General features: G+C 44.6%; 1 protein-coding gene across 7 annotated transcripts in view; it reads left to right on the top strand.

Annotated features, from left to right (window-relative positions):
- Positions 1-12,863, top strand: part of DOCK8 (dedicator of cytokinesis 8) — a 228,720-nt gene that overhangs the window by 45,917 nt on the left and 169,940 nt on the right. For 5 of the 7 annotated variants that reach the window (XM_086684951.1, XM_086684950.1, XM_086684952.1 and 2 more), the window contains exon 2: positions 5,610-5,712. In XM_086684951.1, coding sequence (XP_086541077.1) covers positions 5,610-5,712 — 103 coding nt within the window. Of the gene's footprint in view, positions 1-5,609; positions 5,713-6,570; positions 6,827-9,466; positions 9,624-12,863 lie in introns of those variants that run through there. The other 2 variants (XM_086684953.1, XM_086684954.1) reach the window with 2 other exon arrangements.

The following is a 12,863-nucleotide window of genomic DNA, read 5'->3' as shown; positions in this document are numbered from 1 at the left end:
ATGAAAACCACCTGGAGTTGCTGGCTAAACCTGCAGTTTTCCAGGCCACACTGTACGAGATGCTGTGTTAGGACCAGGGGGGTAGGATCTAGGAATCTGCCTTTTATGAAGCAGCTGATACATTTGATGCAAATGGTCCATGGACCACACTTGGCAAGCTCTTCTCCGTTTAGTTCCACTGGGACTTAGTCCAAACTGTGCGTATCGCAATTATCTGTTCATCTGAATTAAAACAGAGCTTTGAGGAGCGCCTGGGTGGCTCATTCGGTTAGGTGTCAGACTTCGGCTCAGGTTATGATCTTGCTGTTCATGAGTTCGAGCCCCGCGTCAGGCTCTGTGCTGAAAGCTAAGAGCCTAGAGCCTGCTTCAGATTCTGCGTCTCCCTCTGTCTCTGCCCCTTCCCCGCTTGCGCTCTGTCTCACTCTCTCTAAAATCAGCAAACATTAAAAAAATTAAAAACAAAAATAGAGCTTTGCTACCCATCTGCCTCTACCATTCTGACCCCTGAGCAGGGGTACCAACCTTTTAAACAAACCCCAAGGCTCCCTCCCAGTAAAATTTGTAGAAATAAAGAAAATAATATTTTAAAACATTTTGAATTATTAGAAGAACAGTGTCTTAGCTCATCAAGGAAATATTATCCTGCTATAAATCTAGCATCAGAAAAGTTGTTTTCGACATGTTGAGTTTGGCCTGAGACTCAAATACAGAGGAAATAAAACCCACACACAGTCAGTACTGTATGGACACCACGCCTGTGTGATCCCTTGCCCGGGCTGAGTTCTCTTCCCTGTGTAGGCAGGCTTCCCCCTCCCTAGGATCAGTGGGATATAAAGCCGGTTGATTTTGACACTGGGATCCTAGGTGCTTTTTTGAGAATGAAGTTCCGTATCACTAACTTAAGAGCTGAAATTTACATAATTTTTTAAATTCCCAAGTAGTGTTTCTGTGCCTGCAGGCTACTTTATAGGTACACAATTTTTTTTTAACATGATGACCATAAGCAGCTTTACATCAGAAAGGGCTGAATGTAATAGATATTAAGCTAGCTTTATATAATTACCAAAGGGACCTCGGATCCTTGTAGTATATTTACACGTATATTGTTAGTTATTTGTATTCAGTTCCTCATATTACGTTTCACTTGTAACTTATTTGGTATGCATCTTTTTTTAAAGTTCACTTATTTATTGAGAGAGAGAGAGAGAGAGAGAGCACTAGCAGGGGAGGGGCAGAGAGAGAGAGGGAGAGAGAGAGAGAATCCCAAGCAGGCTCCGCACCGTCCACATAGAGTCTGATGCGGGACTCTGACTCAAGAACTGTGAGACCGTGACCTGAGCCAAAATCAAGACTTGGATGCTTAACTGACTGAGCCACCCAGATGCCCCTGGTATACACCTTTCTATGGCTGAATCCAGTTCATATTTTTACTTTAAGTGGTAAAATCGTCTTTCACCTATTTGCTGTTACGTACTCGGTGCTCTCCCTTGTGCTGGGTGCTTTGGTTATTTTCAGTTATTTGCTGCCATATACAGAGATCTTCTACTCCTGCTCAAATGATATGTTTGTTTGTATGAATTCCACGGGCTATATGCTCCGAAGTGAAATGATTAGATTAAAAGGTAACGACAGTTTTATAGTTGTTGTTGTGTATTACGGTATTGCTTTCCAGAGACACTGGACTAATATACAGCCCTGTGGGGTTCCAGAGGGGTGTGGGGCATGCCGATTCCACTACAGTTTGACCACCGTGTGATCTTGTCATTCTAGCTTATTTTTGCTGGTGTAATGTGTGTATAGGGCCTCTCCAGGGAGATTTAATTTTGAAGTTCCTTAAATGATGGACGTTCGTTTCCCTGTGGGATGATTCGCTCTTTTCATTTTAAGGACAGACAATTCATCTCCATAGTTGACGGTTTTGAAGAGACAGGTTTAATTGCATTCTGTAGAATCGATCCTGTAAGGACAAGAAATAGGACCCATGTTAGGGGCTGGGTGGGGCGCGACTTGTCAGAAGAAGGTCAGTCTTAGATCACCGAATTAGGAAACTGATGCGGAAGATTGCAACAGAGGCACCCGCTGACCCTGTTTAAGAAGGGTTGAAGAGCAGGAACATTCTGATTTCATGCTGAAAAAAATACTGGGGCGTTGGCATAGGATGACAGATTTTGCTTCAAAATGAAAGCAGGAATCTGTCCCTGCTTCCGTTCTTGGATTCCCTCAAAATACCACTCCTTTTCCTGAAACTTTTCAGGTACTCACTCCCATGTCAAGTAGACCCCTCTGGTCTCTGGCTTGAGAATGACCATGAAACGAAACCGTGTTATTTGAGAGGTCTTGCGGGGAGGATGTGGAGATAGAAGTCTCAGGGGCAGGCAGTCATGTCTGTCAGAAGGCATCCAGGTCACAGCGAAGGGCCTTTGCTTGGTTGTCTCGTCCCTCTGTGTGGACGGTCCCCTGCCTAAGTAAGCAGATAAGTGATTGCCCTGCTGGTGTGGGTTTCCAGGGTGCCAAACGCAAGATACAGTGTTGTTCATGCAAGGTGGGCTTTTTGACTTGGTCAGTGGTCGAATCTGTTGGTTTTTAAAACTTGGTGATTGTTCAGCTTACAATGAAAATCAGCCCTGGGGTGCCTGGGTGCCTCAGTGGTTAAGCGTCCAAATCTTGGTTTGGGCTCACGTCATGATCTCGCTGTTTTGTGGGTTCGAGCCCCACATCGGACTCTCTGCTGACAGTTCAGAGCCTGGAGCCTGCTTCCGATTCTGTGTCTCCTGCTCTCTCTTCCCTTCCCCTACTTGTGCTCTGTCTCTTGCTCTCCCAAAAATAAATAAACGTTAAAAAAAATTGGTCACCTTTGCCTTCACTCTTGTGTCTTTAGAATACTTACACGCCTTTCTATCTATATCCATATCTGTTTCAGCTTTATTTGGAAATAATTCCCATACCACACAGCTCACCTATGTAACATGCACAATTCAGTAATTCTCAAGATATTCACAGAGTTGTGTATCCATCGCTGCAATCAAGGTGAAGACATTTTCATCACCCCAAAAAGAAATTCCGTTCCCCTTAACTGTCACTCTCCATTTGCCTCCGGCGCGCCCCGACCCTAGGCAGTCACTCGTCTACTTTCTGTCTCTTGAGATTTCCTTGTTCTGGAAATTTGATATAAGGAATAATAAAATATGTGGGTCTTTGGGTTTGGTTTATTTCACTTAGCATGATATTTTCAGTGTGCATCCATATTGTCATATATATGAGTACTTCTTTTTTGTTGCTAAATAATACTCCATTGTGTGATAGACCACATTTCCTTTACCCAGGTGATAGCCATTTCGGGTTGTTTCCACTTTTCTGAATAATACTTATGAATATGTGAATAATTATGCTTATACTTATGAGTAACACTGCTGTGAACATTCATGCATAAATTTTGGTGTGAGCGTATGTTTTCATTTCCCTCAGATATATACCCAGGAGCGAAATCGCTGGGGGTATATGTGGGAACACCATGTTTAACTTTTTAAAAAAATTATTTCATGTTTATTTATTTTGAGAGAGAGAGAGAGAGAGAGCGAGCAGGGGAGGGGCAGAGAGAGAGGGAGAGAGAGAATCCCAAGCAGGCTCTGCACTGTCACCCCAACCTAAGGCTCGATCTCACCAACTGCGAGATCATGACCTGAACCAAAATCAAGAGCTGGGCGCTCAATGAACTGAGCCCCCGCAAGCGCCCCCACGATGTTAAACTTCTGAAGAACCTGCCAGACTATTTTCCAAAGCACTCGTACCATTTTCCATTCCCCCCAGTAATGTGTGATGTTCCAATTTCTCTGTATCCTCACCGATGCTTTTTGTTGCCCATCTTTTGTGACACAGCCAGCCTAGTGATCGTGAAGGGGCAGCTCCTGTGGTTTTGATTTGCATTTCCCCAGTGGTTAATAGAATACTTCTCATCCTAGTATTTTCCTATACTTACAAAATTAAATAAGGAAAATTAGGAATGCAGTTAGTATGGACTACTTTCACATCCTGGGGGGGGGGGTCTCACCCATCACTGTATCATCATGTGAGGGGCTGCCCCTGACACAGAGGCGCTCCAGCCATTTTTTCCCCATCCTCGTATCCATTCATCGTTCAGAATCCTGGGAAGGAGAGATCGTTGTCCCGAGTTGGCTTATGTGCCCACCCCTTGGCTTTGCAGTTACGCCTAGGCAGTGTCCAGCAAGAGGGCCTGAATCCTGGAAGGACATCGGGGCGCTCTCAGATGGGGAGGGTGGAGGCCGCACGTGGGACCAGAGCAGGCTTTCTGCCTGTGTAGATGTACCACATTGCCACATCTGGGAGCCAAGCAGACCGTGTCAGAAACCTTATCCTGCAGGGTAATTAATAATGGTGCCTTAGCACACATCATAATGGAGAAAATATAAGCTTCATTTATAATATTAAAATATTATATTTTAAAATTATCATTTAAAAAATGTATCTAACCTTTTGTTGCATACCCAGCCTGTTTCCAGTGTATGATCCCGCCTGATCCTCAGGAAATGTCTGTTCGCTTCTAGTGGTCTCCCTGTGGTTTAAATACACTTTTGTGAATGAGCCTAAGAATCCACCCACAGAGGAGACTGAGAAATGTGAAATGAGAAAATGTGTTCTGAGCCCCAAACAAATGACCAACACTTGTGTGCCTCAAAGTCAACCCGCCTGTAAGCTTGGGTTTCCCTGGTGAACAGAGCTCATGCCGGTAGGTGTGAGTTAACAATGGGGAACCGCTTTCGTGTGCCTGGTTTCCAGCTCCCAGCGGTGCCGGCTGAGGGCACGGCAGTGTTTCGATGTGGGGGGAGTCAAAGGATCCCTCCACCAGGAGCAGTCAGGGAAAAAGTCAGTCCTTGCAATTCCAGGTGGCATCTAATGTGCCTGGAATTCTCTGGAGTGTTCTATTATAGCAGGCAGCCAACCAAAGGGCTCACTGTTTCAAAAGAGAAGGGCTGGGGGCGCCTGGGTGGCTCAGTTGGTGAAGCATCCAACTTCAGCTCGGGTCATGATCTGGTGGTTCGTGAGTTCGAGCCCCGCGTCAGGCTCTGTGCTGACAGCTCAGAGCCTGGAGCCGGCTTCGGATTCTGTGTCTCCCTCTCTGTCTCACCACCTCACCTCCACTCGTGCTCTGTCTTTCCCTCTCTTAAAAATAAACAGTAAAAAAAGAGAAAACAGCTGGATCCGAATGGGAGCATGGGATTTAAAGTACCGCAGCTGAGACCAGACGTCCTCGTGCAGACATGAGGACCTGAATGGCCTGGGAAGAAGGACTCAAGTGCCCCGGGCCTTTCCTTGAACCTCAGACTCTTCCTCCGCTTCATGTTCTCGCCTTTCCCCTAACAGGCAGCCGCTACGGTTGTAGGTGGCCTGGCCTTTGTGAACTTTTCAAGGGTATATACCATTAGACAAAAGCCACAACGTCCATGCATAGGCCACTGAGGACGCGTCCATCAGTTCTGCCCATCACCCTGCCAAGGCCTGGGTTTTATAGCCTGGTACCAAAGACCGTATCTGTAATTGTGACGATTTGTTCAAAATGACCGCTTCATCGAGACGTTTGTATTTTACCCAAGGTATTCTTCGGCGGAGATCAGGAAGCAGTTTACTCTCCCCCCAAACCTGGGCCAGTACCATCGACAGAGCATAAGTACCTCCGGCTTCCCCTCTCTCCAACTAGTAAGTATGAGTTATGGCCTTGCGGGGAGAATGGTCAAGTGAAGAAATCACAGCGTGTGCTCGCTGTTGCTTCCGGCTTTTCCTTTGCTCGTCCACTGCCCCCTTGCCCCCTCCAACCGCCAGTTCCTAACTCACTGCCTGCTTCTTGACATCAGTTTCCTTCTCCCCTTCCTTCATCGCGAGCATAGAGCGCAGAGTGTACCCTCAGGGACTGTGGTTCTGAAGCTTCAGGCTTTAGTGGGCAAACAGGCTCCTCGATTTCACCCACATTAGGATCCACATTTTGGGGAGGGGGGGTACCTTGCCGCCACTCGTGACACGCTTTTATTAGGAAAACGCGTTCCCAAATCTGAAAAGCCAGGTTAGGAGCCTTCATTTTTAAAAAAAATTGTTTTCTTGGAAGTGTAATTTGCATATAATAAACGCACTCATGTTTAGGTGTCCAGTTTGATCAATTTTTGGGTGCCGGTTTCTAGTCGTTGAGCCTCTGCTCAGTCAAGATACAGAGCGGTCTCTTTGCCCTAAGATTCCCATCATGCCGCCTTGCAGCGCGTCTCTCCTCTTCCGGCTCCCAGCCCAAGGCAGCCACCGATCCGTTTCTGTCCCAGTTGGGCCCTGCCTGGAACTTCACGTAATTGGAAATCACGGTACAGACCTTCATTTGTGAAACAACACTTCCCCTTTTAAGTCGAAGGTTGCCTATATTTTTATATCAACACCAAACGCTGAGTGTGTGTGTCTTCTGCGTTACATTATTTGACGCAGAGAATGCCTGACATGTGTCAAGGGGGATGAACCTGACTTCACTGAGATGGTTTGTAAAACCAGAAGTGAGTCCTCACTTCCTTGGTGAGAGGCTATGAGCCCTCACTGTGCTCACTTCCTCTCACACACAGCAGAGAGGCACTTTTCTTGCTTGTTCTAGCGGTTATCTTGAGTAGGTTAGGTTATTATTTCTTTTCTTTTTTTTTTTTTTTTTGGTTTTGTTTCTCACTTATTACTTCAAAACCACTTCTGCTCTTCGAAGTTTTGTAACCTTCCACTTGGTTTCCTGTGGCCGCCATCTTGCCTCCTGTAACAATTCACACGCTGTTTAACCGTGTATCTTTCAAAGGTATGTTTACGGGAGTGATGTGTGCTTCTGTCAGTCGGATAATGTGTGTGTTGTGTCACTGATGAAACAGTAATAGTAAAAAATGTATAGCCCCCTTTACTGCAAGAGGTAACTTGTGATGACATTTCTTCACTAAAATCTACGACTTCCGTGGCTTGCTCGACTGCCCGTTTTGTTTGTACTTTTCCTGTTTCCAAATTGCAGATTACAGTAAAAACACGTTAAGTGCATAATATCCATGCTTTTGGGTATACTAGATAACCTTTAGACCAAGAAATACTAGATATGTTTTTTTTGTTGTTGTTTAATCTGGTGCTAATATATATTTCAGTGAAAAAAAATTTTCTTTTAAATTTCTGACTCAAATTGTATTCTAAACTGTGCAAAATTCAGTTTAAAAGTAACCAGATAGGCAGCTCTTTCTGTCCACGGGTCCTGTCTCTGTGTTTTAATAAGGATACCTTTATTTGCACTTGAAAAAAAAAGGGACAAGATACTTATATTTTAAACGAGGTGGGGAGGTGGGGTTTGGTGGCTTGCTTGTTTATAAATTACGACTGCAGCTTTCTGCAGTTGATGTCTTGAGAAACAGCGTGGACCTCAAAATTAAGAGGCTTTAAGGAAGTTTAGCTAGCAAGCTTTAACCCCTTCTCTACATGCCAGCTTTGACTTTTATGCTGCAGCCTTAAATTTCTTTCTTTTTTTTTTTTTTTTTTTATTTAAAGACACAAAGGGAAAAGAAATTGCTTACTGAGTGCAGGGTGCTCTTTTGGTAGTTATGCGTCCTCATCAGTAAGTTTTGTCAAAAGTGAATTTTGATGAATCTCTTCATTAGCTCGGTGATCAAGTTACCACGTGGCTTAACTATCCATTTTCTAACGGGGTATCAAAGACATGGCAAAAGTAAGCAAAAATGTTAACTACACGAGAATCAGGTGTTCCTACTGGTCATAATTTATTCCTGGTTCTATTTGTGAATGAATAGCCCTTAAATATATTTCTCTTAGCATTCCAGGATAGCTTCTGATGATCTCTTGCCAGATCTCTACTCCGTTTTCAGGACATCATGCCGTCCCTGTTCCTTCTTGTCACCTACAGGGGAAGCAGCGGGCACAATGGAGCCAAGAGGCCTGATGTTGATTCCCCCTTTTTTTATTTTGAGTGAGAGAGAGTTAGTGAGAGCAGGAGAGAGGCAGAGAGAAAGAGAATCCCAGGCAGGCTCCACGCTGGCAGCACAGAGCCTGATGCGGGGTTCAAACTCATGAACCGTGAGATCATGACCTGAGCCAAAACCAAGAGTCAGCTGCTTAACCGACTGTGCCACCCAGGTGCCCCCAATTCCCACCCCACTTAAAAAAAAAATCCACAGCCTGATTAGGAAACCACCCTAGTGTTTCTCTGCTGCCACGCTAGAATGTCACAATGAAGTGGCTGTTCTTTCCCCTGAGTCATCTTCCCGAATGAAGGTTCCTCCAACGTAAATCGTCAACTTAATGGTGATTTCCCTTTACCTTAAAAAAAAAAAAAAAAAAAAAAAACTATTTCATAGAAAGGTAATGGGACATTTCATCAAGATTCATTCCTGGCAAGGCAGGGAAGTAATTTATCATCAAACAACTCTCACCCGGGAGTAGCTTTAAAAAAACTCGTCTTACACGCAAGGCTATAGGACTGTTGATTGTGTTATTTCAGACAACCAAAAATTAAGACCAAGTGCATTTTGACCTTTTGTTTCTCTTGCCTTTACTTACATAACTACCCATTTCGAAAACTCCACAGGCTGATACAAGGGGTTGTTCAACTTTGAGCAGTATTTCACGGCCCCGAGTTATTTAAATCCAATCAACTCTAAGTTTGTTGTTTTGCGAGAGATTAAGAACTTGGCCACCAGCCTAAGTGGAGCCCATTCTGCTTGGAGTTAACATGCCTGCCTTTCATGAGTGTGTGTGTGTACAAATAGGGTGCTCGGAGTTGCAAAAAAAAAAAAAAAATGCGTTGTATCATAAAATACTACTCTTCTTTTATACGTAAATCATTAAAAATAGGGGCACCTGGGTGGCTCAGTCAGTTAAGCGTCCAACTTAACCTCAGGTCACGATCTCATGGTCCATGGGTTCGAGCCCTGTGTCGGGCTCTGGGCTGATGGCTCGGAGCCTGGAGCCTGCTTCTGATTCTGTGTCTCCCTCTCTCTCTGCCCCTCCCCCGTTCATGCTCTGTCTCTCTCTGTCTCAAAAACAAATAATAAAAAAAAAAAAAGTTAAAAAAATTAAAAATAATCATGGATTTTTTTTTATATGAAAACGTACTAAGGGGCGCCTGGGTGGCGCAGTCGGTTAAGCGCCCGACTTCAGCCAGGTCACGATCTCGCGGTCCGTGAGTTCGAGCCCCGCGTCGGGCTCTGGGCTGATGGCTCAGAGCCTGGAGCTTGTTTCCGATTCTGTGTCTCCCTCTCTCTCTGCCCCTCCCCCGTTCATGCTCTGTCTCTCTCTGTCCCAAAAATAAATAAATGTTGAAAAAAAAAAAAAAAGAAAACGTACTAGATGGATTTGGGGCAAAGCATTACTGCCGTGATAGTGTGCCCCGCCTCCCCCCCCTTAGGGTTAACCGAATATGGTGTAAGAGGTGCTGGGTAACTAGGGGCACGTGGGTGTCGTCCCTGCGTTTGGCACTGTTGTCTGTGTGTCGGAGACAATATGAGAGATGACAAGGTGGCCAGAGGTGGTTTCGGCTCTGAGGGGCCTTGTGGTCTTTTGGGGAGGACAGTTGATACAGAGGATCTATCCTGTCTTTAAGCGAGGTAGGTGTTTCTGAGAAGGGAAAAGCTTGCTGCGGGAGGCCAAGAAGGCTTAACGGAAGGTTCTGAGCCCCGGCTGCACTTCAGAATCTCTAGGATTAGAACCCAGGACCTTTAGAAACACCTGTGACCAGACCCACTCGAGAACAATTAAATCAGAATCGCTAAGGGTCGGAGCCCAGGTATTGGTGTTTTAAAGTGCCCTGGGATTTTAACATGTGATCCAGGTGGAGGATTGTTTAAAGAACCTACCAAGGTAGAAGGATTCCAGACGGGAGGAAAAAAACATTAAGAACGGTAGTTTCTTCTATTGTCTTGCTTGCTCTGAATTTCAGGAAGTGTGATAGGTAAGGACCACTTGCTAGCCCAATGGATGTATCCTTAGGTAAATAAGGTGGTTTCTGTCATAAATCTGATCAAAGGAGAGAAAGGGTGTGTTTGGTGTGTATGTGTGTGGTTTTATTGGATTTTTGTTTTGGGGGGGTTGTTTTAATTTTTTCAATGTTTACTTATTTTTGAGAGACAGAGAGACAGAGCATGAGCAGGGGAGGGGCAGAGAGAGAAGCAGACACAGAATCTGAAGCAGGCTCCAGGCTCTGAGCTGTCAGCACAGAGCCTGATGCGTGGCTCGAACTCATGAACCGTGAGATCGTGACCTGAGCTGAAATCTCTCAACTGACTGAGCCTCCCAGGCGCCCCTGGATTTTTGGTTTTTAACTCTAAATGTAAATGTTCGCTGTGATGATGTGTCTCCCTCTCTCTCTGCCCCTACCCCATTCACACTCTGCCTCTCCCTGTCTCTCAAAAATGAATAAATGTTAAAAATTAAAAAAAAAAAAAAGAGTGAACTACAAAAAAAGAAAGGGTTGGGATCTCTGTCCTAAGGTAGAAAGGAGGATTTGAGACACTGTACATGCTTAATAACCTTAACCTACATTTTCATAGAGGGAAAAATTCTGTTTTTAAAAATGAGAATAGAAAAGGTTTGAAGTGAAATGGAACAAATCAGCTGGAATGTAAGGGTTTTTGCTGAAGAAAAGGATGTAAAAAGCCACATCCTAAACACCATGGTTACAGGACATGTTTGTGTATAACATTTAGGTAAAAAAAAAAAAAAAAAAAAAAAATCTCTTACCTTAGAAAGCATTCATTTTTGTAATGTGTTTAAGCTAATTCGCAATAAAGCAACGTTTTTCTTTCACTACCAAAGGTAACCTAAATGTTAGTCACTTGATAAATATGGTTCTTTAAAATTTAAAAAGGTTTTTTATTTTTATTTTTTATTTTAGAGAGAGAACACATGAGTGGAAAAAAGGAGCAAAGAGAGAGAAAGAGACAGAGACAGAGACAGAGAGAGGGAGGGAGTGGATGAGCTCATCTGAGAGTGAATGTAGATTGAGGAAAAAAAAAAGATGTTTTAGGGGGCGCCTGGGTGGCGCAGTCGGTTAAGCGTCCGGCTTCAGCCAGGTCACGATCTCGCGGTCCGTGAGTTCGAGCCCCGCGTCGGGCTCTGGGCTGATGGCTCAGAGCCTGGAGCCTGTTTCCGATTCTGTGTCTCCCTCTCTCTCTGCCCCTCCCCCGTTCATGCTCTGTCTCTCTCTGTCCCAAAAATAAATAAACGTTGAAAAAAAAAAATTTAAAAAAAAAAAAAAAAGATGTTTTAGGACTGAACCCTGGAACACTATACGTTGTAGGAAAGGAACCTAGAAAAAGTGATGTCCTAAAGGTAGGGTAACCAACCATCCCAATTTGTCCAGGATTGAGGGGTTTCCTGGTACACGGAATTTCAGAGACTGAGGCACCCTTGGCCATTTGGTCACCCTGCATCTGAATAAAGTGTTGCCAAAAGGAGGGAGTGGTTAACTGTATCCCATGTAGTAGATAAACCAGGACTGGGCCATGACCGTTGAATTTGGCAACATGGAGGTCTTGGGTGACTTTGACAAGACGTCTTTCTTGAACAACCAGGTATATGTGAGGACCAGCCTCCATAGGGGTAAACACACAGGAGGAAGTGTGTTTACCTGGAGATGCCATGCCTCTCCCCCCACCCCCAGCCTCACACAGAGCAGTGTAAAGTCCCCTCAGTACTGTAACAAAGGACCCAGGACCCTTGTGACTACCTGCGTGATTTGGGGCAAGTCTTTCGACCTCTCTGTTTTTCAAATACCCTGAATTGTGAAATATTGTCCAGATCTGTTATTTCAATCTGCTGTCAGTGTGCTGTCTGCATACGACACTGTGCTAGGAGCTACACAGATGAATTTTAAACAGATACAGTTTTGGTGCTATAGGAATTTTTAGTTTCACAACGAATTGAATCCGGTTCGTGTCAGGAGAACCAGGCTTTGATGTGCTTTGTGGGACAAGGAAAAGCTCCAACTCCCTTCATTAAAAAATTAATACCTGGCTGTGAATAATTAAAACTTTCAGGGTATTTATAATCTTTTTGTGTGTATCTAGTCTTCCGCTGATGAGGCCTCTGGGAAGAGTAGCTAAAAAGAAACGCTGCACAAGTCTTCACTGCAGAGATGTGGCACCTTGCTTCAGGGCGGTGACTTTGTCCCCTCACCCTAGTACTGGACCACTGTAGACCCCAGTGAGTACTTGCTGAATGAATGGAAGTAGATGTTACCCATCCAGGTTTAGTCAGAGCAGCGGAACCAGGAACAGAGATGTTTATGTATGGATATTAAGGAATTGGTTGCAGAGAATTGGCTTACCCACTGGTGGTGGCTCGCTAAGCAAGTCCACACCTGCAATCAGGAAGACAAGATCGCAAGCAAGCTGGGACTCCCTGGACAGGAGCTGAAGCCTGGAGTCCCTGAACTGGGAGAAGGCTGTCTGCCGATGAAGTCGGCATCCACCCAATTAAGTCAGGACGCCCACGGGAAGCCTCCCTTGTGAGTGACTTAAGGTCAACTGAGTTGTGTTTGTGTGTATGTGGTGATCGCCTTATAATAAAACCTACTCTTGGGATTAAGACTTCAGAGAGTTTGGAAAATAAATCTCTTTTGGTTCCTGGTTAGTATATTATTATTATAATTTGCAAGGGGAACAACTTCCATGGAGGCCTCCTTGGAGGCCCCCAGCAGTAGTTGGGGTCTCTACCCACTTGCGAATACTGAGACTAGTTTACATCACGTTAGGAATGAACAGCCTCCTCCCTTGTTAGTTTCAGTGTAGAAAGAATAGAGAAGGTTGGTTATCAAATACCAGCTTGTCTGTAGTGCTCGAATCATA

This window comes from Puma concolor, chromosome D4, assembly GCF_028749965.1.
Source record: "Puma concolor isolate L17-30 chromosome D4, mPumCon1.1.hap2, whole genome shotgun sequence".
Lineage (NCBI taxonomy): Eukaryota > Metazoa > Chordata > Mammalia > Carnivora > Felidae > Puma > Puma concolor.
The sequence above is the reverse complement of the archived record's forward strand: the minus strand, read 5'-3'. Positions and strand labels throughout refer to the sequence as shown.